Source organism: Mytilus californianus, unplaced genomic scaffold (genome assembly GCF_021869535.1).
Source record: "Mytilus californianus isolate M0D057914Y unplaced genomic scaffold, xbMytCali1.0.p SCAF_9, whole genome shotgun sequence".
NCBI classification, from domain to species: domain Eukaryota; kingdom Metazoa; phylum Mollusca; class Bivalvia; order Mytilida; family Mytilidae; genus Mytilus; species Mytilus californianus.
The window spans coordinates 43,275,480-43,301,360 of NW_026262745.1; the positions used below are offsets into that span (position 1 = coordinate 43,275,480).

Genomic DNA, 25,881 nt, shown 5'->3' on the forward strand with positions numbered 1-25,881 from the left:
ACAAGTACACAAAGCAATGTGTCAATCCGTCTTTCTCAATCGTCAACAAGTCCACATTCAGTTCTCTTTTCGCAGTGTCTGATATCATCAGTGGGTAGATTCTTTTCTTTTCTAAACCATTCATGTTGATATATATATTTGAATTGTTTTTCTCAAACTTGGTAATGTTCTTGAGATTCACTGGGAAATCAATCCTTTCAACGTTAACTCATCTCCCATCGCTGGTACTTGTTCACCCTACCGTGACTTTTAAGGTCTACCATTCGTGGTGTATTGATGCCAAAACATTGCTCGTCCTGGTTCTTCACATCCATGATCGCTTTATTGTCTGCCAGACAATTATGAAAGACCTAGTATTGAGATCCGGCAATGGATCTATATTTGCCGATATCAAATTTTATACTAATCACCTCTTTCAGTGCCTCATCACTTTTATCCTATGTTCAACTTGCAAATTTCTCTCCAAAGCTATTATACATGGTTTTCAACATATCTTCAAAGTTGGTCGCCTTTGTGAATACTTTGTCCAGCAATGCATAATTACTAAGCTTCTTCTTCTTCCTTCCTATCACCAACCATCTTTTCAATCATACAATGTAAAATCACATAATCCATCTAGACTGTGAGTTTAATTGTCCTTGAGGCAAATAACCCATCCAAGGTTTTTTCCTAGGGTTTCCTACTTCTCTTACGATTGTTCCTTGTTTCTTCTGGTTTCTCCACACCACTTTTTAACAAAGCAGTCTTTTTCATTTCACTAACACTCGATTTTCTCTTTTTCCGGGTCCACCTTAAAGTTCCCTGTATGTCTTTTCATTACCTTTCCTTTTTGTCCGTTTTGTTTGAATCAGTTCAATTATATGAGCTTTTTCTAATCTTTTAATTTTTTAAAGCAGTTGATTCTTTGCAATAACTGTTTTACTATTTCAACATCCAACATCCTTCTTTTTGTTAATGCCATTTCGTGTATTGTTTATCTTGTTATCATCCTTCTAAACAATTGTTTTTATCATTTCAAAGTTTATTTAATAATTTTTTTATACCTACCCCGATACTAGTTACTTATCAACAAGGAGGGAAAATAAGCCTATTATGATTTAGGGTTTATTTGTAAACCGTTACTTTTAACATAGGTTCCAACCAATTCATTTTCTTTTTTTCTAGTATATTGAAAGCCCAGACTGTATTAATTTTCAGTTCTTCTATTCCTAAGAATTAAAAATTTTACTCTGTCAGAATTTTACATCCAATTCTGTAATTTCTGTGATTTTAAATATTACATTTTCTGGTATTTTTTTTCTTTTTTTTTTCTATTTTATAGTTTTTTGATTCGTTTTCATTCAGATAATCTGTGTAAATACAATCTCCCTCACTTTCCATTTTATTTTTCAATGCCATGTCTTTATTGTATTTCTCTTTTTTTATCATTCTCATGCCAGGTCAATTGTTCTGTCGAACTAGATTATTATTTGTAATGGTTAAGGGTTAATGTTTCGGGTTTATATTTTAAAACCCAGTGCTATGTTTTTGTGCAGCCACACTGTCAATTATATAGTACTGGCTTAATGTTTTCTGGAACAAAATACCCAGGGGGAAAAACCCTCGATAGATCTCACCACAGATCCAATATCGAGGTCTGATAATACTTATCTTTTTTCTATGGTCTAAATCTAATTCGAAAAGGATCCTAACTGCAGTACTTTTATCCTGACTATAGCATATGAAAGATATACTATAAGGTTTTACCGACCAAAAGGCCAAGATGTGTTTACTAACAGAAGATCCACATCATAGGCTACAAATCGGGATTACTGACCCCTTACCATCACTGAATTAAAAAGATTCTTACGACAATATTTTGATCCGCACATGATGCAAATTAAAGATGTCAGACCACCAATTCAAAATCCCCATTTATTCAACCAATTTTTCCATTTTCACAGCTTTCTAAATATTTTACCTTAAGATTAACTTCATGGAAACCAGTTATATCTTGAATTGTACATGTATCACCTTGCTACATGCTAATTTTCAACCCATGTTCAACTCATCCAGCAGCGCCTGCATACGGAGTATATATCTCCAAGTTGATACGATATTCCAGGGCTTGTATTTCCTGTCATGATTTCCTTGATGGAGGGTTGCTGCTCACAAGGAAATTTCTAAACAAAGAGTTCCAAGTGGGGAAGTTGAAGTCATCCCTTCGTAATTTTACGGACGCCATCACGTGTTGGTTGACCGTTATGGAATATCCGATTCACAGATGATAACCGATAACGGATATGTTCCGATTGTCGTAACTACAATCCCGTTCCCCCTTTCCCCGAATATGACCTACCGAATTAGACTTATTACTGGGTTCCAACATGAGCAACATGACGGGTGCCACATATGGAGCAGTATCTGCTTACCCTTCAGGAACTCCTGAGATCACCCCCAGTTTTTGGTGGGGTTCGTGTTGGTTAGTCTTTAGTTTTCTATGTTGTGTTTTGTGTACTGTTGTTTTCTGTTTGTCTTTTTCTTTTTTAGCCATGGCGTTGTCAGTTTATTTTGACTTATGAGTTTGAATGTCCCTTTCACCTCTCTTTAAAGTCTTGTAGTAAAATACCAACGTTCCGAAGGTAACTACTACTGTCAATAACCCCTAGTTTTCTGGAAATCTTGAATATGTATACTATGGAGCGCATTAATCCTCAGTTTTTAATGCAAACTTATGGACAAGTAAATTTTGGCTCAGTATATATTTTTCTTACATCAACAGTTGTATTTCTGCAAATTTTTTGGTCAGTTTAAGTAAACAATGATATCAAAAGCACTATTTTTAGTCCAGAAATAGGCTACTTTAACGTTCTAGATTGGAGTGAGTGAATTTTAGGTCTGACACCTAAAGGCAATGACTTCAGGTTTCCTAGACTAAAATGTCCCGGTATGAGGACTCACGCAAGGACTAACTTTTATGTTGAATATGGGGGTCTGATATAACAGACCCCTAAGCTACTCTAAATCTAACTCCATACGTCAATGCTTTTATCCCCACTTGTAACAAATTCAAACCAGTGACCTACGGTTTCTTGAGTCTAATTGCACATTTTGACACAACTCTTGGAAGGTCTACAACACATTTCTATTATCGAGTTCTGACGTTACTGACCTCTGTGGGTTGATATGAATTATCATTGATAATTATGGTCATAATCATAAATTAACAAAACTTAAACTTTTATAAAAAAGTATTTTCTACCTCAGGAATAGGCTAACTTATAAATTAGCTGTAATTGCAAAACCTTTCGGAATTGTTTGGTCCTCAATGCTCTTCAACTTTGTACTTTAATTTACCATTTTAAACTTTTTAATTTTGAGCGTCACTAACGAGTCTTTTGTAGACGAAACGCGGGTCTGGCGTACAAAATTTTAATCATGGTATCTATGATAAGTTTCTTTTCACAGCCTGAATTAATATTTAATCTGTGAAAAGATTCCTACGTCCATATGAAAGACAGAGGCCAAATATTTATTGGACTAAAAGGCCCAGGCGAGACAACTCAAGGAAGGTCTACAGCATTAGTTCCAAATCTTGGTATGAAATACCTGACCCCATACCTACCCTAATTTCAACCCCCAACCCCCACCCCCATCCCCCAAAAAAAACGATCCTTTAAGGCTTTTTATTCACAAAAGGTACAAATAAAAGTTAGTGGCCTATAGTATTCTAGATCAAATTGTCTAGTTGGATACCTTTTACGCCCTAGATGCAAATGAAAGGCAGTGGTTTATGGATTATTTAATCAAGAAGCCCAGATAGGATACTTCACGGAATGTCTAAACCATATATAATATATAGAACATAGAATATCGGAATTACATAACTGACCCTATCAACCATATTTCCATTCGTAAAAGAAAAATCAATACGGCAATGCTTTTATCTGCACTATAATGTTCAAATACAATCCAATAGCCCTATATTTCCTGGACCAAAAGGCTCAAGGGTGACAATTCACAGAAGGTGTATACCATGGGTCCAATATCAAGGTATGACTTATCCAACCTAAATCTAACTCATAAACAAATCCTTATGACCGTACTTTTATTTGATCTCCACAAGGTATAAATGCAAACAAGAGGCATAAGGTTTCCTGGACAAAGGCCCAGATAAGAAAACTCACCGAAGGTCTTCACCACATGCCCAATATCGGGATCTTACATTACTGACCCCGTCACTCGTCCTAAATTTAATTCGGAAAAAACCTCTTTGATATTATTTAATATGCACTAGATGCCAATCAAAGGCAGTGAACTTTTATTTCCTGGATCAAAATGCCCAAACAACTCACGGAAAGTCTACACCATACATAGGCCTAGCTGGGACAATCCAAGAATGTCCAATATCGGGGTCTGACATTACAGACAAACTGCACTTGGCCTAAATTTAAATCGTTCCCTATAGCAACTCTTGTTTCGCACTATGTAAAAATAAAAGTCAGTGACCTAATGAGGTCCTATATCGGGTTCTGACATTGTGCCTCTTCCCTTTTATTTCTCTACGGCAATTCATTATCTGCACGGGGCCAAAGGCTTCCTTGACGAAAAATCCCTGGTGGTACAACCAACGGAAAGTCTTCTATATAGGTCAATGTCTGACATAAATAACCCCCTTAACCACCCTAAATTTACCTCGTAAAAATAGGTCACAGTCCTTAATGGTCGGGTTGCAATTTTTTTTACTAAATGTTGCTGAAAAATGAATGATTTCCAATGTCTTGAAAAATGAGAGAAAAATCCCTAAACAATTCAATAATAGCTTCAATATATGTACAAACGTCCTGCAAAGTTTCAGGAGTTTAACTTGAAAACTGTAGAACGAGGTAATTACAAAAAACTTGTACCCTCTTTCAATTTGCTGGAAAATTACTAAGTTCCCAAGTCTGGAAAAAATGAGCCGGCTGGCCAATCTTAGACATTCTCCACGTTTCCGATGGTACCAGAGATAGAGGTAGGCATTGCCTCTAAAATGGCTAATAGCACTTCTGTCCTAGACCCGTACGAATTTGTCACCATAGGGTGAGGAGTACCTGGTGTGTCACATATTCCAAATAACTATTGCGACTGGCCAAACTTAGACATTATTTACGTTGGCAATGGTAGCAGAGGTAGAATTAAACATTGCCCTAAAATCGCCTTTAGCACGTATGATCTAGTCCCGTACCAGTTTGTCAGCATAGGGCTGTGGGTACCTAATATGTCACATGGTTAAAAATAACTATTTTCAGTATGCCAAACTAAGAGATTCACCACGTTGGCCATGATACCAAAGGAAGTGGAAGAGGTATAGGTAGACATTGCCTCTAAAATGCCCTTAAGCACTTATTCCCTAGACCCATACGAGTTTGTCAACATCAGGTAAAAGGGAGGTACAAGGAATGTCACATAGTCTAACTTAAGTATTGCAAGAAGGCCAAACTAAAACCACGTTGGCCATTGTATCATTCAATACAGTTTTATCTGAAATTCAATACTACAAGAGGCAAAGGGTGACATTGCTTCTTAGATGGTCTATAGCACTTATGCCCTAGACCCGTACAAGCTTGGCAGCATAGGGTTGGGGGTACCTGGTATGTCACATAGTCCGACTTGTCTATGACCGGCTGGCCAAACTAAGATATTCTCTAAGTTTGGTAATGATACCAGAGGTAGGAGAAGACATTGCCTCAAAAAAGGCTCATAGCACTGATGCATTATACCCGTACACTTTTATATGGTGAAAAAGAGGGGGTACCTGCTATATAACACATACTAGTAGTCCATCTTGATTATCGAAGGCCGACCAAACTAAGAAATTCTCGAAGTTGTCCCTTGTACCAGAGGTACAGGTAGACATATGTCTTAGACCCGTATGAGTTTGTCAGCAAACTAGAGTGAGCCAGCTGGCAAAAATAAAAGATTCTCCACTTTGGCCATGGTACTGGAGGTAGAGTCACACATTGCCTCTAATATGGCCAATAGCACTTATGCCCTAGACCCGAACGATTTTGTCAGCATATGGTTATGAGGGGGATACTGGTTTGTCACGTAGTCAAACTTAACTATTTCGGGCTGGCCAAGACACGTTGGCAATAGAACCAGACGTAGAAGTAGAAATTGCCTATAAATTGGCTTTTAGCACTTATGCCCCTAAAAAATAACCCATACGAGCCTGTCAGCATAAGGAGAGGGATGGGGTGAATTAGGGTACCATGTATGTCACATATTCCGAGTAAACTATTGCCGGGTGGCCAAACTTAGAGATTCACTTCGTTGGCCATGATATCAGAGGAAGAAGAAGACAGTGCCTCTTAAATGGCTCATAGCATTGAAGCACTATAACCGTACAATTTGCAAGCATATCGTGAAAAGGGGAGGGGGTGGGGGTGGCGGGGGTTACTTGCCATATATCACATAGACCAACTTAACTATTGCCGGCTGACCAAAAGAAGAAATTCTCCACGTTGGCCATGGTACTAGAGATATAGGTAGACATTGCCTCTAAAATGGTTTTGAGCACTGATGCCCTAAACCTGTATGAGTTCGTCAGCATCGGATGGGGCGAACTTGTTATATCTCATTGTCAGATTTAACTATTGGCGGATGGCCAATCTAAAAGATACTCAACGTTGGCCATGGTACCATACAATACTTTATTCTCTAAAATCAATACTACCAGAAGTAGATGGTGACATTGCCTCAAAAATGGTCTATAACACTTATGCCCTTGACCCGTACGAGTTTGCAAGCATCGGGTGGGGGAACTTGGTATGTAACATAGTCCGACTTAGCTATTGCCGGATGGCCAAACTAAAAGATTTTACATGTTGGCCATGATACAAAAGGTAGAGGCATTGCCTCTAAAATGGCCTTTAGCACTTATGCCCTCGACCTAAACGAGCTTGGCAGCATTTGGTGAACAGGGGGAGGCGTGGTTCCTAGTATATCACATAGTGTGACTTAACTATTGCCTGCTAGCCAAACTAAAGGATTATCCACGTTAGCCATTGTACCAAAGGAAGAGGTAGATATTGCCTCTAAAATGGCTCTTAGCACTTACCCCCTAGACCCGTATAAGTTTGTCAGAATAGGGTTTGGGGTTCTTGCATTTCACATAATCCGACTTAACTATTAACGGCTGGGCATACTAAGAGATTCTCCACAGTGGCCATGATACAAGAGGTAGAAGAAGATATTGCCTCTAAAATGGCCCTGAGCACTTATGCCCTTGACCTATACGAGCTTGTCAGCATGGGGTGAAGGGTGAGGGGGTGTACCTGGTATGTTAACTTGCGAACTTGTTATATCTCATAGTCAGACTTAACTATTGCCGCCTGGCCAAACAGATATTCTCCAATTTAGCCATGGTACCATAGGTAGTGGCAGATATTACTTCTTAAATGGCTTGTTGCACTCATGTCCTAGACCTGTTCGAGTTTGTCAGCATAGAGTAAAAAGGGGGGAACCTGGAATATCACATAGTCCAATTTAACTATCAAACTAAGAGATTGTTCACGTCAACCATGATACCAGAGGTGGAGGTATACATTGCCTCTAAATGGGCTCGTAGCATTGATGCTCTAGACCCGTACGCGTACGAGTTTTCAGCATAGGGTTTGGGGTACCTGGTATGTCTCATTGTCGAACTTTACTATTATCTGTTGGCCAAACTAAGAGATCACAATGTTTGCCATGATACCAGAGGTAGAAGAAGACATTGCCTCTAAAGTCGCTCAGAGCACTAGTACTTATGCGCTAGACCCGTGCGAGCTTGTCAGCATTTTGGGGTTGGGGTGGTGGGTGGGAAGGGGGGTCGTTGTATCCTGGTTTACTACATAGATATAGGAAGATGTGGTATGAGTGCCAATGAGACAACTCTCCATCAAAGTAACAATTTATAAAAGTAAACCATTATAGGACAAGGTACGGCCTTCAACACAGAGCATTGGCTCACACCGAACAGCAAGCTATAAAGGGCCCCAAAAATTACTAGTGTAAAACCATTCAAACGGGAAAACCAACGGTCTAATCTATATAAAAACGAGAAACGAGAAACACGTATGAACTACATAAACAGACGACAACTACCGTACATCAGATTCCTAGTTCACTTAAAAATTGCCGGCTTGCCAAACTAAGATATTCTCCACGTTAGCCATGGTACCACAGGTATAGATACGCATTGCATCTTAAATGGCTCTGAGCACTTATGTCCTAGACAATTATAAGTTTGTCAGCATATTTCAGTGAGCCGGCTGCCCAAACTTAAAGGTTATCAACTTTGGGCCATGATACCAGAAGTAGAGACAGACATTACCTCTAAAATAGCACTTAACAATTATGCCCTAGATCTGTAGGCAGATTGTCAGCATAGGGTTAAATGGGGCATACCTGGTATGTCACATAGTCTAACTTCACTACTGTCGGCTGGCCAAACCTATATACTATTCGCGTTGGCCATGAAACAAGAGGTAGAAGAAGAAATTGCCTCTAAAATGGCCATTATGTCTTATGCCCTTGACCCGTAAGACCTTTTCAGCATTGGGTGAAGGGTGGGTCGGGGGTACCTGGTATGTCATACTCTCACTTAACTATTGCCGGCAAGCCCAAATTATTGTGTCAGCATCGGGCGAGGGAGTCGGGGTACCGGGTATGTCACATAGTCCGACTTAACTATTGCCGGCTGGCCACACTAAGAGATTCACCACGTTGGCCATGATACAAGAGGAAGAAGAAGACATTGCCTATAACATGGCTCTGAGCGCTTATGTCCTTGACCCATACGAGCTTGTCAATATTGGCCGAAGGTAGGGTTGTACCTGGAATGTCACATAGTCTGACTTTACTATTTCCGCCTGGCCAAACTAAGATATTCTCCATATTGGCCATGATACCAGAGGTAGTGGTAGATATTGCCTCTGAAATGAATCATAGTACTAATGTCGTAGACTCGTACGAGTTCGTCAGCATGGGATAAAAAGGGGGCACCTAATATGTAACATAGTCCAATTTAACTATTACCGGCAGGTCAAACTAAAAGATTTTTCACGTTGACCATGATACCAGTAGTAGAGGTATGAACGGCCTCAAAAATGGTCTATAGCCCTTATGGCCTAGAGCCGTACGAGTTTTCAGCATAGCGTTAGGGGGACCTGGTATGTCTTATTGTCCAACTTAACTATTGCCGGCTGATCAAACTAAGACATTCTTCACGTTGGCTATGGTACCAGAGGTAGAGCTAGATATTGCCTCTGACATGCATCATAGTACATATGTCGTAGACTCGTACGAGTTCGTCATCATTGGATAAAAAGGGGCACCTAATATGTAACATAGTCCAATTTAACTATTACCGGCTGTTTAAACTAAAAGATTATTCACGTTGACCATGATATCATGTAGATGTATGCATTGCCTCTAAAATGGCCTATAGCACTGATGGCCTAGAGCCGTACGAGTTTTCAGTATTGGGTTAGGGGGACCTCTCATTGTCCAACTTTAAAATGGCCCATAGCACGTATGCTTTAGACCCGTACGTATTTGTTAGCATGTGTGTTGGCGGGGGGGTGGGGGCGGGGGTGTATCCTGCTATGTCACATAGTCCAACTTCACTACTGTCGGCTGGCCAAACCTAGATATTATTCACGTTGGCCATGATACAAGAATTAGTAGAAGACATTGCCTCTAAAATGGCCCTTATGACTTATGCCATTGACCCTTAAGACCTTGTCAGCATTGAACGAAGGATGGGGTGGGGGTACCTGGTATGTCATACTCTCACTTAACTATTGCTGGCAAGTCAAACACTAATTGTGTCAGCATAGGGCGAGGGAGTCGGGGGTACCGGGTATGTCACGTCGTTCGACTTAACTATTGCTGGCTGGCCACACTAAGAGATTCACCACGTTGGCCATGAAACAAGGAGAAGATGAAGACATTGCCTCTTACATGGCTCTGAGCACTTATGCCCTTGACCCATACGAGCTTGTCACTATTAAACGAAGGGTGTGTTGCTTGAGACCCGTACGAATTTGGGTAAGAGTTCCATATGGCTGGCCAAACCTAGATATTATTCACGTTGGTACCAGTTGTTGCCTCTAAAGTGGCTCATAGAACGTATGCCCTAAATACGTACCAGTTTGTCAGCATAGGGTAGGGGTACCTGGTCTTATCTTTTAGTCTGAGCTGTTAAATATGGTCGAAAACGATTGTTTATAATAGGAGTACTGTATAATTATAAAAGTGATTTAAAACCAGTAAAAAATGTCGCGTCGGCATGTAAGAGAATTTAATAACAACCATTTTGTAATTCTATATGGAACGTGTCTTTACCGAGAAGCATCTGTAGATTGTATTTATGGTTCAGCTTAATGTTTTTATATAAAAGGCTTTTCATTGATGTTTCAATTAGCATTTTATATAATTTACCGAAAAAATATTTGTAATTATCGGTTCTCCGTAAGCGTTCCCCTTTTATAACTGATTAAGTAAACGCAGACCTCGAAGACACCCATAGTGTTCAGATTTTATTATTATTTATAGCAATATCAAATATAAACAGCAAAACATGATTTTATCCTAATAAACGATACTTCCTTACATCGCTTAATCGAACCCAGGTCATCTCATGAATATTATCGCAGGCTCATGAATATTATTGCAGATTGGATAGAAAGTTGTCGACTGTTATCGCCGGCTAGCTTCGCAAAAGTCATTTTTTGGGCCGGCAAAGCCGCGCGAAAATTTACTTTCGATTTCGTACACAATAATTCTTTATTTTGGATAGAATATTCATTTCATCCTGTTTTCGACAAGATAGGTTATGTTTAGTTCTCACTTTGTCTATGACAGCTTATTCATTTCATTGCTTTTATTCAATTCTAACTAGCTACAATTCATCAACCGAATTAAAATATATAATAGTCCCTTCCTTCTGGCATCATTTGTGGATAATTGCTGATTGTGTTTCCGAAGCTGTAAAATAGTTATTCGAACTTCATGAATATTCACAATGAGTCTCATGAAATAGGCATAAAATGAAACTGAAATTAGCTCAATTATATATAATTTCTGTAACTGTTTGTTACATGATCATTAATATTTAATGAATAAATGCTTGACACCTTATGATACAAGTATTTGTAGTTTTACGCATCAAAGAAGACTTAATATTTTAATTATTCTAAAGTAGTAAGTTTTAAAGGGAGGTAAATCATATTTTTTAAAGATTTTTAACAAAAATTGTTTTCCACATTTCCATGCTTTTGAGGGTTACAATTTAAATTGTTTAAAAAAAATACTGCTTAACATTGTGTTTTAAAAAAGTATTTCCTTATTTCTCCACTCTTGCAGTGTACTATATATTTTTTTTTATCTATGTCTCACCCTTTCAACGCATGCAGCGCGGTGTGCTGATAAAATATACAAATGTCTTTTAATTCTTGATCAAGAAATGAAAATATAAAAGTCAGTTGCGGATTCAGATTATGCGTGGAGGGCGTACGCCACCCTCCTCTTCCAACGGAAAAATATCTTCTTATTTTTTGCATAAAATCGTCCAACAATTTTTTGTATTCCTCCATTCGGCGGTATATATATATATCGTTTTTGGTAATTACCCCTCCCCCCTCCCTTTTCCCCCTTCAAAATTCTTGGATCCACCCCTAAAACGCATTCATAGTGTCTTCGATTGTTAAACTAAAAAGCGTTATATATAGTATAGAAAATAATTGAGTCTTATGCAACTTTTGGATTTATAGACATATCTGAAAACTGGCTGCTAGCGGAGTGGCTGCTAGCGAGTGGCTGCTAGCTTGAGCCTAGCTGATTATGATGTAAAATTAATCATATCAATCTATTCTGATTTAACTATAACGTTATGGTTAAATCAGAAATAGATTCACTTATATATATATAATGAATATTTTGTGCGAGTATGTGAAAAGGGGGTCCTTCTTGTTCTTTTGATTTCGTTATTCCGTAGGACCTTTGGGGATTCATATTTTGCACGCTGCAGATTGTTTACATTGTTGTATCAAACAAGAATTCAATGTCACGTTGTCTTGTCAACCGCAATGTCAATGTACTTTTTTAATCACTTAAAGTCCGTTTAATAGACGAAAACAAATATTCTGTGTAAACGCTTAAAGGAACAAGACTAAAATGAGCACACGTATAACGGAAAAGGTCTCACCTTTCATTAAAGGACATATTTTCCATACACTTATTGGTCCATTACTAGAAAACTGACCAACAGAGTATTCCAGAAGAAACATTGGTAGCGCACCCAGTATCATAAATGTTATGTATGGAATCAGAAACGATCCTGGAAAAGAAATTATTTCACAAATCATAGTTTTCATATCACTGACTTTATTTCCATTCTATTTTCTTTTATTTGTTATTTTTTTTTTTTTGTATAGGAACCTATCTCTAGAAGAGGACAAAGTTACTTCCCTATTAACCAGAGGTATTGTCTCTATAGTTTTTCCCTTTTAGTCTTCGTTCAATTACTCGGCATGATAACAGTTTTATCTTGTCCATAACTACAGTGAACATTCTACACAATTTGTTATTGCTTACAAGGAAATTACACTTCATTTGCAGTTAGAAAGGCAATTTTCCAACTTTTTTTCGTGTTAACAATTTTTTGTACTAGGTCACCGCATGTTAAAAAATACTAAACTTTTAACATTAAAAACAACACGTGTTTGCATGACAGTTTGCATGACTCTAGATGTGACCTTATAACAACTCTTACTGATGAACGCTCCCTTTAAAATCAAGACACGAATACCATAAGAAAACTGACCTCCTCCATTTTTATAACATAGGTATGGAAATCGCCAGATGTTACCAATACCAACAGCATATCCAACAGAAGATAGGAAAAAGTCCAAACGTCCAGTCCATGTTTCTCTTCTTTCTTCTTGTGTAACTTCATATTTGCCCTTCGATTTTGAATTTTCTTTAAACTCCTTAAATGATAAAAGATATATCGTTCGATAATCAAGGTAATGGATGGCTAGAAAAGAAGACAACGCATGGACAGCAAATATGTAATGTTTAAAGAACCCTTTGTAGGGGCATTTGCAAAATCCTCAAAAATATAAATGTTGCATGACTAGGACACTATTGTCAACCGGACTCTGGAACACTGGAAGAGCCATTATTTTTGTTAAACATTACAACACATAATAAGCTGAATAAAATGATTATCATTTTCAGTTATAAAGAAATCCCCACTTTTTACAATATGCTTTTAACACTGGACACTTTTAATTTGCAAAACACTCATTTGCAAATCCGCCGCCGCCTCTCCTTAGACCTACAGTGTCGTGTATATAACCAAAATGTGCAGAATTACATAGGATTCAATAATTTAATTGCTTTTCTGCTGTTATTATTATAGATATTTTGTAATTTGATTTAGAAAAACATGGGATTTTCAATATCCCATGGGATACGGCAAATCCCATGGGATTGACCATTATCCCATGGGATTTTGGTTAAATCCCATAGGATTTTTTTGGGTCCCATGGGATAATTGTAGTCCCATGGGATATTTGTTGTCCCATGGGACAAACAAAGTCCCATGGGATTTTTAATATCCCATGGGACAAAATAAAGTCCTATGGAATTCAAATTATACATATACAGTTACGTGTATGTTACAATGAATTCTGTTTGGTAGTAAAAAGTTTAAAATATATATATGAGTGTATTTTGTTTTTTTTTATTTTGTCACAAACATGTTTTTAATTTGTTTATATGACAATAAAGATTATTATTATTTTGGAAAGTATAATAATACTTAAAGTCAAAAAATAAAATCATTTAACTGAAATAGAATGATGACATGTCTTAATAAAAGAAAAAAATATTGATTAGAAATCTTGGTCTTGTTTGTTTTATTATGAAAAATAGAACTGAAAAAAATATTTCATATTCTGACTGAATAAATTGACAAAGCACAGTTAATAGTTTACTCTTTTCATGAGGTAAAGTTTTCTTTGTTATAGTTCCATTGCAATACATGAATATGCAAACGATTTGAATCTTATACCTTTGTGGTGTTCATAATATTACATTTATATTTGCAAATTTATAAAATAAACACTTTTCCTGTTAAGTTTTAGTTTTCTTGTTTCAGCTTGCTATGAACAATTATTCAGTCCACTATATAAGAGTCAAGTAAATAAATTATTTCATCCACTAGAATATTCCTACAATTCTTAGACAAAACATTTTTGCAATCTGTTCTTCAAAAATCTTCCTCCGTACATCTTTATTGGATGGAGCGATTTAAATGAGTGGACAAAGCAAGTTCATTTGGACAATAAAATACTAATATATTTTTTCATTCCTCCCTTCTTTCAATTGTTAATTACATTGTTGCATTTACATGATTAAGTTCTTGTGCATCTATGATCATGATGATATGACTCCTTTTTGTTTATAGTCATTATGTTGAAATTTCCTCTTTCTTATGTAGGAAAAAAACACATTCCATTTCAAATTAATAAAAAAGTCACACTATGTAGAAAAATATCAACTTTAAGTTTGCTGCTCAGTATTGACCTGTTGAATGATGATCATGAAAACCAAGATGTCTGACCTACAAATACACAAAACTCAAAAATTATAAATGAAGAGAAATACAGCAATAAAATGGCTATTTTATCATGTTTATGTACATTTTGATAAAAATTTCATTTTAATATTTAAAATTGTAAGAACTCTTATTTCAGTGCTTTGTGTCTATGGTTTTCGTATTAGTTGTTTTTTTTGTGCCTTGTTGCAGTCTTTTGAGTTCAGCCAATTGCAACAAATGTTTACAGTTTGTTCAAATGTTGTGCTGTTATTAAAACCACTGTCCCAGGTTAGGGGTGGGTTGGGTGCTCACCAAATGTTTATTTTATTAGTTGATATTTGCTTTGAATTAGCTGTCAGTAACTGTGAGTACTAATAGATCTGTATGTTGAGTCTTTTTTGTTAAAGGGAAAGAATAAATTTCCAGCCACATCCGGTCTGTGTTTTTGGTAGCTGTTTTTCTGCTTTGTTGCATTCTAATGAGTTAATAAAATTGAGAATGAAAACGGGAATGTATCAAAATAACCTGACTCAAGAGCAGAAAAAAAACCTTTTCATCTGATTTTATAGTTTTTATATTGAACTGACACTTACACCACTGTCCTTAATAAGAGGAGGATTTGGTGCCAGCAAACATGTTAAACCATGCCACATTTTGTAAGTGTCTGTCCCAAGTCAGGGGCATATTATTCAGTGGTTGTCAATTGTTGCTATATATCATATTTGTTTTTTGTTTATTGTTTTGTGCAAAAATCAGGCACTTAACTTTCACCTTTGTGGTGTTTCCCCCAAAGCATGTTTAGCATGGATAGACACCATGCCCTTTTTAAATGATGCCATGCCCTTTTTTAATTGTTTTACATTTGCTATTTCATGGTCTTTTATATATTACTATGCAGTATAGGGTTTGCTCATTGTTGAAGGCTGTACAGTGAACTAATTTTATTAAATTTAATGTCATTTGATCTCTATTGGAGAAAAGTCTCATTGGCAATCATACCGCTTCTTATTTTTATATCAACCCTGCCATATTTTGCCTGTCCAAAATCAGGAGCCTGTACATAGTTCAGTGGTTGATGTTGGTTCACATCCGTCATATTTGTTTTTTCATAACTTGTTTTTTTTTATAAATTAGTCTGGTATATTTGAAGTTTGAATTGATGTTTTTTTTCCAAATTTTGTTTGTGGTGTCTTTTATAGATGACTATATCATGTATAGGGTATGGGTTTTCTCATTATTTACAGGTCATCATTGGCCTCTCATAAGTAATTTCATTGCTTATATCCACTTAATTGAACTCTGGTGGATAGTTTTCTCATTTATCCTACCACATCTTATTTTCATAATAATCATTATTCAAGGGCAATAACTTTTATAGAAGTGGACTTACCATTTAGGTTTTGTTGACGTCTGTAAATCTATTTTTGTTGATAATTTCTTTTGTTAGTAAGTTTCCCTTTATCTTTAATGTTCTTGCCCTACACATAAAGGGTAAACATAATCATTTAATGACAATAACTACTATGACATAATGAGTAGGCAACTGACAACTTTGGATCATTTGTATATCTTGTCTTGCTCATCATTTTTGCTGTTTAATATTATCAATATTCTATGAAAATGAGGTCACAGTAATATTAAACTTGGCAGACAGACATCTTCTTATTTTTATATGACACCTTGCAGTCATTCCATACACCAACAAGTAGACATATGCTTATAATATCTGATAAAATGAAAAAACCAAGAAAACTAAGCATTGACCAAAGAACCATAAAATGCGATCATGGTTATATGAATCTGACAGACAGACATGCACACCTTACAATCATTACATCCAGTGGCGGATCCAGAAATTTTCTTAAGTGGGGGCCCACTGACTGACTAAGAGGGGGCCCGCTCCAGTCATGCTTCAGTGATTCCCTATATAATCAACCAAATTTTTCCCACAAAAAGGGGAGGGGGCCCTGCCCCCCCCCCCTAAATCCGCCTCTGACATCCGCCAAATATAATTTACCTGTTGCTTAAAGCATATGATAAACTGACAAAACAATGCAAACTTTTCATTGACCAATGAACCATGAAAATGAGGTTAAGGTCATATAAAACATGTGCATCTCACAATCATTCCATTCACCAAATATAGGGGCCTTATTCGTGTTATTGCTTACAGTATCCGAAAAAACCACAAAAACTAAACATTGTCCAATGTACTATGAAAATATTGTCAAGGTATTAAGATGAAACTTCTCAGTCAGACATATGCACCTTACAATCATTCCATACACCAAATATAGTTGACCTATTGCTAATTTGAAAATAAGAAAATAGAAAAACTAACCAAAAAAAAAAATAATAACATTGAGCAATGAACCATAAAAATGAGGTCAAGGTCGAATAAAACATGCCAGACTAACATGTACATCCTTAAAAATTTTCATACACCAAATATACTTGACATGTTGCATACAGTATTAGTTCAAATGCTCCGCTGGGGCACAGCTTGATACGACCGCAGAAGTCGAACCCTGAACAGTTGGGGCAAGTATGGACACAACATTCAAGCTTGATACAGCACTGAATTTAGATTGTAATTAAATATTTGACACAGCAAAGGTTTCTGACACAGAATGAATGTGGTCTAAGAACTTAAAATTTTTTAATTTACTTATTCAAACCATATCATTATTATTTGCTTTTATATTTAAATCAGAAATAACCAATTTAAAATAGAAAATTTTAAAGAAAAAAAAGGAAAAAAAAATCCCCCCCCCCAAATTTTTTGAACCCCCTTATGATTCATCACCCCCAAACTCAATCCCAGCCTTCCCTTTGTGGTATGGTACCTTGCAGTACAATTTCAGAGAGATCCATACACTTGAAGTTATTGTCTGGAACCTAGAAAAATGCTTGTTTTTTGGCCCCAAATTCCTAAACGTTTAGGGCAATTACCCCAAAACTCAAACCCAGCTTTCCCTTTGTGATATGGAACCTTGTAGTACAATTTCATAAAGATCAATACACTTACACACAAGTTATTGTCCTGAAACTAGAAAACCGCTTGTTTTTTGCCCCTTCATGGCCCCTAATTCCTAAAATTTTGAGGCAATTACCCCCAAAATCAATCCCAGCCTTCCCTTTGTGGTATGGTACCTTGCAGTACAATTTCAGAGAGATCCATACACTCGAACACAAGTTATTGTCTGGAAACTAGAAAAATGCTTGTTTTTTGGCCCCTTTTTGGCCCCAAATTCCTAAACGTTTAGGGCAATTACCCCAAAACTCAACCCCAGCTTTTCCTTTGTGATATGGAACCTTGTAGTACAATTTCATAAAGATTAATACACTTACACACAAGTTATTGTCCTGAAACTAGAAAAATGCTTGTTTTTTTGCCCCTTTATGGCCCCTAATTCCTAAAATTTTGAGGCAATTACCCCCAAATCTATCCCAGCCTTCCCTTTGTGGTATGGTACCTTGCAGTACAATTTCAGAGAGATCCATACACTTGAACACAAGTTATTGTCTGGAAACTAGAAAAATGCTTATTTTTGGCCACTTATTCCTAAACGTTTTGGGCAATTACCCCCAAACTCAATTCCAGCTTTTCCTTTGTGATATGGAACCTTGTAGTACAATTTCATAAAGATCAATACACTTACACACAAGTTATTGTCATGAAACTAGAAAAATGCTTGTTTTTTGCCCCTTTTTGGCCCCTCATTCCTAAAATTTGAAGGCAATTACCCCCAAGATCAATCCCAGCATTCCCTTTGTGATATGGAACCTTGTGGTACAATGTCAGAGAGATCCATACACTAACACACAAGTTATGTCTGGAAGTTACAAAAATGCTTATTTTTGGCCCCTTTTTGGCCCCTAATTCCTTAACTGTTGGTACCATAACCCCCAAAATCAATCCCCACCTTCTTTTTGTGGTATTGAACCTTATGGTAAAATTTCATAGAGATCCATTCACTTTAACTAAAGTTAGAGTGCGAAAACCAATGTGTCTTCGGAAGACGACAACGACGCCAACTTCATACCAATATACGACGGCAAAATTTTTTTGCAGTCATATAAAAAACTGACATTTTTACCTAGGAATAGTGATGTCATGGACTAGGAAAATTAGTCTGGGGACATAAATAATATTTTACTGACATCGGAATAAATATACTAGTAAATTCTGTATCCATGGACTTTTTATACTAGTTATATTTGTCTGACCAGACAATTTTTACCAGGACTAATTTATCTCTTACACTAGTTCTCAGAGAGACATGTCACCTTACCTTGACACATTATTCTGACTCTGAACAAACCAGTATTTGCTCTTACTCCTTAATAATACTGTGTGCTTAGGGGAGAAGCAGCAAATACCAACTTTAAAGTCTTTGGTTTAAATACCCGGTTGAGTTCAAAATAAACAACCTTCTGCACTTGAGGTGAACACGCTACCATGAGACCCGGCAGTATAATATAAGGAGTTTACCCAAGATTTAAAGTTTCCAAGTTTTTGCAAAAACTGGATCAAAATCATCATTGAAAAGCAATAACTTTTTAATAAGATTTAAGTTTCTCTTGAATTATTACAGTTTTCGAGATAAAAAGGCAAATTCAAGAAAAACGAAGAAAAAAAAAAGGTTAAAATCTGTATTTAAGGCAACAACTCCTATGAGTCAGCTGTCAGTTTTGATGCAAATGGACAGTAGATTTTTTTTTCAACATTCTGAAATTTCTACCCTTGTCAGATATTGTCTTTCTATTTTGGCCTTTTGTAGCTTATTACGCAGTTTGGCTTTTTAGCCCATTGTTGAAATCTGTACGGTGACCAATATAGTTGTTAACTTCTACGTTTTTAGTTTCTGTTGAAGAGCCGTCACATTGGCAATGATACCATATTTGTATATGTTTTTGTCATGTAGGTGTAAGGAGACAACCTTTTGATTTTCTGGTGGGATAAAAAGGGGAGACAGATTTTTTATCACCTTGTCTGGTAAGTTTTTCAGGGTTCGTAAGGATAGGAAACCCGGCAAATTGTAACAAACCACTGTGGTTCGACCATATTTGCCAAAAGATTAGTCCAAAATAATTATGACGTCTTGCAAGGCTATTTTAACTTTTTTCTGGGCACGTAATAGTTAAAGTTGTGACTGAGTGCGGAAATATGAAGATAGATAGATAGAAAAATTATAAAGGAACATAACTGAAGAACGGTAAAAGTGATGCTACCCAAATTTGAACTTGATCTGTGTTTTGTGCTAATAAGCATTGTGTATAAGTTTCATAACATTTGGTTGAGGCAAACTTAAGTTAGAGAATGGAAACTAAAAATTTTGCAATTTTTCCATTTCTAAAGGGGCATAACTCTAGAACGGTTAAAGTAACGCCACCAAAATTCAAACCTGATCTGTGTTTTGTGGTAACATGCATTGTGTATAAGTTTCATAACATTTGGTTGAGGCAAACTTAAGTTAGAGAATGGAAACTAAAAATTTTGCAATTTTTCCATTTATAAAGGGGCATAACTCTAGAACAGTTAAAGTGACGCTACCAAAATTCAAATTTGATCTGTGTTTTGTGGTAATAAGCATTGTGTATAAGTTTCATAACATTTGGTTGAGGCAAACTTAAGTTAGAGAACGGAAACTAAAAATTTTGCAATTTTTCCATTTATAAAGGGGCATAACTCTAGAACGGTTAAAGTGACGCCACCAAAATTCAAACTTGATCTGTGTTTTGTGGTAATAAGCATTGTGTATAAGTTTCATAACATTTGGTTGAGGCACACTCAAGTTAGAGAACGGAAACCAATTTTGGGACGTTCGGACGTACGTACGTATAGACGGACAAGGGTAAAACTTAATGCCCCCACCATAACTCCGGGGGCATAAAAAAATTAAAATAGCCTTGCTAGACGTCATAATTATTTGGACTACCAAAAGATGTTCCCTAATTCTTACTTGTTTGGGGAAGAGGGGATTAACCGAACCACTATTCAATCTAAATCAGTGAACTGAATTATTGTCTTTTGCAGTAGTCCGAGTCGACATCTGTAACTAATCATGCAAATTGATAGTCAACAGTATACCTTTTTCAGAATGTCAGCTTACAACAAAGAATCACTGGTGATAGGGGAGTGTAACCGAGAAATTGATCCTGAATCAGATAAGATTTTCCCAGTAACGGAGAACCCCTTTCTTTGAGTGAATATAAATAGTGACGGGGGTCTCACAAATAAATTTAAATCTGAATTACAGGAACATCGATTAGCAAAGTAAACTTACATATTAATCTCGAAGTTATTTACGGTAAAGACAGACTGTGCTCCTGAATTAAGGTATTATACATTTGTGTATTTTACTCGGTGGGGGAAGGGCACTTTCTATCTTCCAGCTTGAAAATATGGGAATAGGTGGGGAAAACTATCAGAAATATATGATAAGGTCGATAAAGTTCCAATTACTAAGTACTTGTATATGAAAAGCCCTGTCAAATTTTTTCACAGCCGAAAGTCTCGCCGTAAGTAAACATTACATACAGAATCTTAGCCGCAAATATTCCACTTTTCCAACACACCCCACGAAAACCAACCAATATGGGAAAAGGTTACAATTTTACCCACGCAATATATGAAAAGGTATACATTTTTAAGATCTAAATTATATGAATAAGGTGGGGTAACAGATCCCCAGCGGCGACACCCCCTATCAATTAAGTATTGAAGTGCCCCACTACCCCCCCCCCCCCCCCCCCCTAGGTATTTTGGTAAACGGACAGAAAGTCACAGGACAAAAAGTCACAGGACATAAAGTCACAAATTTGATAGGACAAAAAGTCACAGGACAAAAAGTCACAAATAATTTGTTGACAATTGTTTGAATATATAAGAGAATGATCTTGAAATATTTTCTTTTTATTACATATATTCATTTTTAAGTTTAGGAAATTGTGCATAAGCCTTGTTAAATGGAAATTTATTAAATTTTAATCATGCAAAGGATATATTTCTTGGCACAATGAAGCCATTTATGTACCAAGCCACTTTGACATTTTGTTTTCATAACAATTATTTGATCATTATTGATATTTATTGAATAAATGTTAATTACAAAGTTGCTTCGTATATAATAGTTCAAGAAAAAACAAAAATTTTATTTTTTAAATTAGTGTTTTCTTGTTTAAAGAAAAATAATCTCAAAACTGAATTGTGACTTTTTGTCCTGTGACTTTTTGTCCGTGACTTTTTGTCCGTGACTTTTTGTCCTGTGACTTTCTGTCCTACATTCGGTATTTTAATGCTACAAGATATTTGATTTGCTAATCACGCACCCGTTGATGAGCAGAGAACCATACTTTCAAGCCAGGGACAGTCTATACTAACAGTTAATATAGAAAGTCCCTGTAAAAAGGCAGGCAAATCCTTACAATACTGTAACTTAATGATACATGTATATCAAGTTACAACACCTCACCCAGCACAGTTAGCACACTGGTGTGTGTCAGTCTTATAATATAAAACTGCGTAGGTTCATATCGTTTGATTCAACGTTTTTTCTGATATTTTTTAGGACCGTTATCATGGTCAAATCCGACCTGCCACTTTGCAACCTGACCTGCAAAAATATAATTCGACTAAAAACAATGCCAGTCAAAACTGCTTTTTGAGACTGGGCGACTGAAAAAGTTTTAAAATGTGACCGGGTGACCCTACTTGGAATTCTTCATTCATCGGCGTGTGTCGGTGTGGCTAAAAAGGGGACATTGTTTTTTTTTCTTAGGACAAAAAATTGTTTCTATCTTTATTAAAAAAAAAAAATTGTTTCTATCTTTATTAAAAAAAAAATAAATTGTTTCTATCTTTATTAAAAAAAAATTAAGACCAATATATCATAATTTTTTTTCAAAACTCAGTGTCGTATTTAACTGTTTTCCCAACAATTTTTTATAAAAGCTTAAAATGTTTGTTTCACTTCCCTCTGACTTCCCTCCTGTTTTTTTTTCTCAAGAAATTATAGAATCAGTAAATGAATATATATATATATATATATATATATGTCTGTGGTCACCGTCATGCATTTAGATAAGAAATTCCAGCATGCATCATCAAATAATTCATGTGTATTTGTGACATCAACATAACTGAAACATTATATTATTTCCCAGTAATTATGTAAATCATTTTGATTTACAATTATATATGTCTGGGACTTATGCATGTATATATCTTACACGCACTTGTCTCAGAAAAAAAAATCCTATATACTTTAATAAAAGTATATAGGAAAAAAATTCTGAGACAAGTGCCTGTGATATATCTGTCAGTCCCAGAATAATAAATATAATTGTATCTTAATCTTTGGAAAAATCCGATTATTAAATTGTTAAATTCTTTTACTTCATAATTATGTCAAAGTATACTTTTTAAAGTTTTAAATTTTAAAGTTAAAATGAATATTCCGTTTTGATCTGAGGAAAAACTTTTTAAACTGTCATGACATGGTCAGTCAACTGATTTGTTGCATGGCTGATTACAGGTAATTAAAGCATGCAGTAATTTTCCATTACGACAGTGTGTGTACCCTGGGGTGTGTATAACGTATTAGAAATACCATAGTTTTCTAGAGAACATCCTGTCTATGTGTAATACAGATTGATGACATTACACACAATTTCTTTCGTTAAATGTGGTTAAGTATCTATGTCCATTCCCTATTGCAACATTACAATTTTTTCGAAGAAAAAAATGTTAAAATTAAAAAAACAATCATTTATATAAAATAAAGAAGAAAAAAGTAGCAAATAAACTTATGTAACTACGCATTGAGTAAACATAATTTCACTTTTCATGTACAAACCCTTGAGAAAACGTATATATAGATGTGTTTAAAAAGGCCAATTCCCAGTGGATTTATTTCACACTAGGACCACAGGCACTTGTCTCAGAATTTTGTTTTCTATATACCTTAATACAGGGACTTTCTATACTAACTTAGTATAGAAAGTCCCTGCTTAATATAACCTGAGACTACTACTACATTAAAAGTATATAGGAAATTTTTTTTCTGAGACAAGTGCCTGTGACTAGGAACTAAGATAACTAGAACTAAGTTCATTTGAAAGTCTTTTTGTCTGATACATGTATACCTATAGATAATGTACATAATTAAGAACAGCCTCAAATATATGCCTATAAATTAACGGTACGTCTAAAAACCGCCCAGGACCGCCTGAGTGCAGACAGGACATAAAAAGTCACTCAGGACATGTATATATGTTTTAGTGAGCGTTGAGGGTATACATTCGATAGATAATTTAATATTTGATCTTATAATTTTGGTTTTGATAAAATCAAAACAACATTAAAGAAGTTACTTGGGATACGTCATGCATGACCGATGATCATATTCAATACCAATCATCATTTTGATTAGAACGTTTGATCTTTAATAATAAGGACTGATTGGTGATGGTTATAAACACATACAAGTAAATTTTGCAAACAAACAAAAAAAAAAACGTTTCCTTGGAAAAATCATAAAAATACATGAATATTGTTTTTACAAAAAAAAGTTAAATACATTTTTCGTTTTGTATGTAATAATTGAAGCCATTTAGAAATATAAGAAATCTTCAAATAGTCGGGAAATTTTCAATTCAAGTTATTTCATTTGAAAACGTTAACAAATATAGATCCTATTCGATGTAAAATGTGGCGTCCTAGGAGATCAAAACCCCGTTTAAATAGGGTTTGTCTACTTTCGTCTATTGCCGAACATTCTATAATCAAGGATTTTTACAAATCCTTGCTATAATATAATGAATCGCGTCGCCAATATCACCATAATTACTTAAAGCACAAATACAATCTTCTCCTAAATATTTGGCATCTAACAATTTCAATGAGAAATTTTGAGTCGAAAATGAAGTACCAAATCTACAAAAAGAATCACTATTTTTTGTAGTAGTAGGCGTCGGAAACTAAACTGTTTATAATCTTTTTTTTCTCCTAAATTAATTGAAACTCCTGAAATAATTTAACATCATCTATAGACAGCTTACATATGCAAATCTTTATAGAAGTATGTGAGTGTATAGTAATAATTTGTTCATTAACCCCCCCTTTTTCCTTCTATAAAATTACATTGTAATCGATTTTATTTCCAAATTTGTGTTTGCTAAGATTGACACTTAGAACGTACAACAAAAAGTAACAAGTAAACAGTCACGATTCAGTTTTGGGATATTTTTTTTCTTTAAATAAACTTAATTTTAAAAACGTTTCAGTATTTTTCTGAAACATTTTTAAAAGGAAACGGACTTGTAAACAAAATTTATTTTTGAATATTAATATTGAACAATGATTGTTAAGAAAACAATCTGCCAAAGTGGTTTGGTAATTAACTGGCTTCATGCTGTCAAAAATTTCTCCTTTTGATAAGTTATTGATAAAAAAAAACTATTTGAAGGCGAATTAATCATTTTCTCAACTAAGTACATTTATCTATAAATAAAGTCAATTCGTCAAGAACTTTCTCTCATATATTTAAACAATTGTAAAATAATTAATTTAAACTTTTGTACTGTGACTTTCTGTCCATTTACCAATACTTATTCCTTGTTAAGTTTTTTCATATCCATTTACGAATACTTATAATGTGATAATTAATTTTTCCGGATGCTTTTTATCCTATTTTCATATCAAACAACAATGTTACCCGTAGAACGGAGTTAAGTACAAATTTAAGAATTTAGTACTTAAAATTTTCAACAACAAAATTTTACACTTTCATTTACCTGGATTTTTTTTCTACGCTTCGAAGCCGCCACCCTGTATCAAACTTAGCCAACACCTCGCATGGCGTATTCACGATGTGGAGGGATTGACAATATACAATCAAAGTTAGCAATATACAGCAAGTAAATAATTGGGTGTTGAATGCCAGTAGATGTGAATTTGTAAATTTTTAAATTGAATTTAACCTGTTTAGAACGTGTATTGTTGAATTGTTTAATAACATTATACACATAATCTGGGCTGATATGCATAAAACCACTTTAAGTTCAGGGTATCAATGAAACTGGGTCTGCCTGAAAAAATGACTTATCACATAATACCAGAACCTATGTTTACTGTTAGACGATAAGAAAATATAGCTGTAGGCCTAGTTGAAAATCTTTACAAATTATTTATTCTTTTAATTTCTATTTGACTGTCTGTGTGCTTCTTATGTGTTTTAAATGTTTGCGTTTTGTATGCTATA

At 35.4% G+C, this 25,881-nt stretch overlaps 1 protein-coding gene and 1 long non-coding RNA gene across 2 annotated transcripts in view; both read right to left on the minus strand.

The window, feature by feature from the left end:
* The window catches only part of LOC127715894 (sodium- and chloride-dependent glycine transporter 2-like), a 38,179-nt gene extending 24,989 nt beyond the window's left edge, over positions 1–13,190 (minus strand). The window contains 3 exon segments of the mRNA XM_052222012.1: positions 12,215–12,346; positions 12,833–12,998; positions 13,146–13,190. Coding sequence (XP_052077972.1) covers positions 12,215–12,346; positions 12,833–12,998; positions 13,146–13,190 — 343 coding nt within the window.
* A 731-nt stretch (positions 13,191–13,921) lies between these two features.
* Positions 13,922–20,979, minus strand: LOC127714934 (uncharacterized). Its single transcript, XR_007988008.1, has 3 exons — positions 20,709–20,979; positions 16,005–16,092; positions 13,922–14,638 (listed from the first exon to the last, which is right to left on the minus strand). It is a non-coding gene; the product is annotated as an uncharacterized LOC127714934 (long non-coding RNA).
* Positions 20,980–25,881: the final 4,902 nt, after the last annotated feature.